Source organism: Chaetura pelagica, unplaced genomic scaffold (genome assembly GCF_000747805.2).
Source record: "Chaetura pelagica isolate M959 unplaced genomic scaffold, ChaPel_1.0 scaffold462, whole genome shotgun sequence".
Classification (NCBI taxonomy): Eukaryota; Metazoa; Chordata; class Aves; order Apodiformes; family Apodidae; genus Chaetura; species Chaetura pelagica.
This window is the reverse complement of record NW_009952454.1, coordinates 295,434-298,978: the sequence shown is the minus strand read 5'-3', so window position 1 is coordinate 298,978 and position 3,545 is coordinate 295,434. Positions and strand designations below refer to the sequence as shown.

Below are 3,545 nucleotides of genomic sequence, written 5' to 3'. Positions count from 1 at the left end.
CCTCGGCTGGGGGAGATGTGCGGCCGCGGCCGCGCTCCCTCCCACGCCAAAGCGCCCGTCTCCGTTGAAAGTGTCAGTGGCGGGGCTACCTGAGCACGAGGGGAAGGAAGGGGAGCTTTGCTCTAAATGGTGGTAGGCGCCCGTCCCACGGTTACAAATTGCATACTCTAAGAAGGAGTTCATCCTAGTATTGTCCATCTGCCAGTGATGGAGGAGGGTCAGCCTGTTTTGGGGGGGATTCCGCCTGCCCTACAACCTTTAGATAGTATGTCAAAGCTGTAAAACTTCCTTCCATGCATCGCTGGCCCTCGAACCCCGCAGCCTTTGGCGGGGCCGGGGGGGGGGCAGGGGGAGGCGGCCACGTGGTCCTCCCCAAGCCCAATGAGCGAGGGGCTCCTGAAGTTTGTCACATCTCTGAGCTCATCCATCAAGGCCTTGACATTTGCATGACAAAGGGGCTTCAATCAAACCCTGCCCATCAATCTGATAACAACACGAATACGTCAAAATCTTTCCTCAAAGACTTTAAAAGAGAAGAGGGAGGTGGGGTGCGGGGAGGTGGAGGGGAAGAGGGGCTGAGGGAAGAATTAGAATTATCCACGACTGTTTTAAGTGCTAAAAAGCCTCCCAAATTATGCGATTAGCCAATTTCAGCAGAACTTCCCCTTGCCTCAACTTAAAAAAAGTTTTCCCTAACCCTATCTCCATGTGAGAAAGACAGTGGGAAAAGAGGTAGAGAAGTCTGAGTGCTCTTCCCCTAAACACAAAAAGATGCTCTTTGCTTCATTTCGTAACTATTCCCTACAAAATTACTTGAAGATGTTTCGCGTTTTCTGGGCTGAGGAATCTAATAAAAGCTCCTAATAAAAATAGGCTCCATGTGCTTTAATTTTGCCACATCGGCTTTGTGTCTAGGGCCAGTGCGGGTAAGAGCAGTGTAATTAAATCAATATTCTAATGAGGCGACGAAATAAAGTTAGGAAGACAGAATGTCTTTTGTTGGAGAAACACCATGGCCAGCTTAGCAGTTGGGGGAACAGAACTAAAAATTATCCATGTGTTTATTCGTGTTTCTTCCCATCCATCCACTCACCTCCCCATTTACTGCTGAAACCAGGAGATGTTCAACCAATCCTGGAAGATGAAGCTCTCCTTTTCCATGGCAAACCTGGTTTGATCTTCCCCCGAATCTGTTGTTAGACTAGAGCTTTTCCTTGGCAGAGTCCAGCCGATGAGTAGGTGGAAAGACACTGGCTTCAGGCCGGCCACTCCACTGCCCAGAGAATGGGAACATAGGTAGGCAACATTTATTTACTTGTTAGCAGAAGGGAGACAAGAGCACCCAACAACAAGACGCCCACAGTCATTTGTTACTTGTCAGGATATTTACTGGTTATTGAGCCTCTCAGAAGAACCAGGAGGACTCTCTTCTTTCTTTCTTCTTTTTTTTAAATTTTTTTTTCTTTTCTCCTTTTCCCCCCAGGCCAAAAGTTCACTTGGAAAGGCACAAACACGTCCTGTAGTTGGTAGGTTTGGCTGATGCAACACATTGGGGTAACATTTGTTAAGAAACTGCAACACAGGCACCAACCTTCCTCCCTTCTGTAAATCCCGCCGGGAGAAGAGGTGTCCTTTAGCCAGTTAAAACTCTTGTCTTTCAATAAAAAGAAAGAGAAAACTATTTCCAGAGCCGAGTACCTATTTATTTATTTATTCTGCCGACTTTGCTGATGCTGAGATATCAAAAAAGAAAATCTTCTAGATTACAAATGTTCTCTGAAACTCACTACCTCATTTTTTGCATAAAACAACCGAAAGTTATTAGAAACATTCAAAGCAACTCCCATATCATTCCCCTTGCAAGAGAAATCGGTTTCTAATTTGATTCCAGGAGTGCTTTTTATATTATGGTGCCCTCGCGTTTAAATTAAATGTATTCTATTTAAACGATGCTTGCAATAGAGGATTTATGGGTGTAAAATGAAAAAATGAAAAGGATAGATGTTTCTTTCATCCTTGAATCAATTGTTTCGTATTGTCTGATAATTTTCCACCATGATCTCACTCCGCTGTTACATTAAGGGGGTTCTTTATGGCATTAAAATGCAACTGTCTTCTGGAGTTTCAGAATTGGCTCCGAGAGAACTCTCTGCTGCGGATTTAAGGGGGAAAAGTTGGGCTGAACCTCTCGTCTCGGCGAAGGTTGCACTGAAGTTGAGACCTGAGGCAGCTCTGGAGTGAAAGCACCGAGTTAGTTAGGTTGGTGGGAAAATCGGGTAGGACGGGATGGAAACTGTAGCCATGCAATGCAGCAGATATCCCAAGCAAGGGATGAAATGGGGTGCCCGGGCTCCTGGGAGCCCCTCCAGCCCCGGCTTTCGGGGAAGAGGAGATACTGGTGAGATGGTTGTGTGGAAGTGAAGATGGAGCCCAGGAGGGGATGTGCGGAGCTGAAGTGACTGGCTTTTTTAGTCCTTCTGTGGAGTTAACTGTCAGATGGCAAAGATGGGGTGTTGGAGCCGATTTCCTGCCAGAATGGGGCCCTCCCTGCCCCCGGGCCCTGCGGGGCCGCTCGCCATCTGCTCCATCCGCAGCCTGCTCAGGCCCCTCACTTCTTACCTGCTGCGGGAGCCCAGGCAGCAGCAGAATGGGTCGCCCCCCGCCCAGGACCAGCACCCCACGGGCTCCTCTGGGTGCCCTTTCCCTGAGCTGCCGGACTGACCGCCCTGGGCAAGGCGAGCGCGGTAGCTGCTCTTCAGCCCTCGCTGTCCTTCGACTCCGGCTTGCTTTCCCAAAGCGACCTGCTCTTCCCCAAAATGCAGGGCCTGCGGCGACTGCGCGGTATTTTCGAAAGCCTCATCATCAACGTGCATGTAGGCACATCGCCTAGAAATCGCTTTCCCAGATTTCCTCCATAGCCCCTTGCTCTTATTACTGTTGCTAATATACTTAATACTAGTTATTGTTTGTCGATATTAATTCGTATCACTTAATATTAATTGTTACTGTGTCATTAATAGATTATTTTAATTAATAATAATTATTTCCATTCCCCTTGTGGAGAAGATGTAAGACCCAGTTTCGGTACAGACCTTCATAACCTGCAAGAAGAAGAAATATCAAGTTATTGTTAACAACCAATCGCCGGATGAGCTTCATTGTATCACTTGCACTTTTATTTCTTTAAAACCTCCTTGGTGCGGAGACGAGACAGGAAAGGCAGTGAAAGGTGTAGGCGGAGATTCTCAGATCATCGGAGCTGTGTCCTACACCCCCTCCAAATCGTTCCTTAGCCTTTCAATTTATTTATTACTTGATTTTCACTTCCATTTTGAGGGGCACAAGAATTATTCCTACCCCCCGAACCACAGACGGCACTGCTTTGGGGTTGCTGCTGTCTTTCACTCAACAGGATTACAATAAAATCACAGAAATCCAGATGGATGAAGATGGAGCCTTAGCAGAGGATTTTTAGTTCTTTGATTCCTGGAAAAAGAAACTGCTGTCCAGGAGCTGGGTCGGCTGGTCCGTGGGAGGTAGGGAAA

At 47.3% G+C, this 3,545-nt stretch overlaps 1 protein-coding gene across 1 annotated transcript in view; it reads right to left on the bottom strand.

The window, feature by feature from the left end:
- The window catches only part of HOXB1 (homeobox B1), a 1,559-nt gene extending 1,361 nt beyond the window's left edge, over positions 1–198 (bottom strand). The window contains exon 1 of the mRNA XM_010008582.1: positions 16–198. Within this exon, the coding sequence (XP_010006884.1) occupies positions 16–198 (183 nt within the window). The remainder of the gene's footprint in view (positions 1–15) is intronic.
- Between the last annotated feature and the right edge of the window lie 3,347 nt (positions 199–3,545).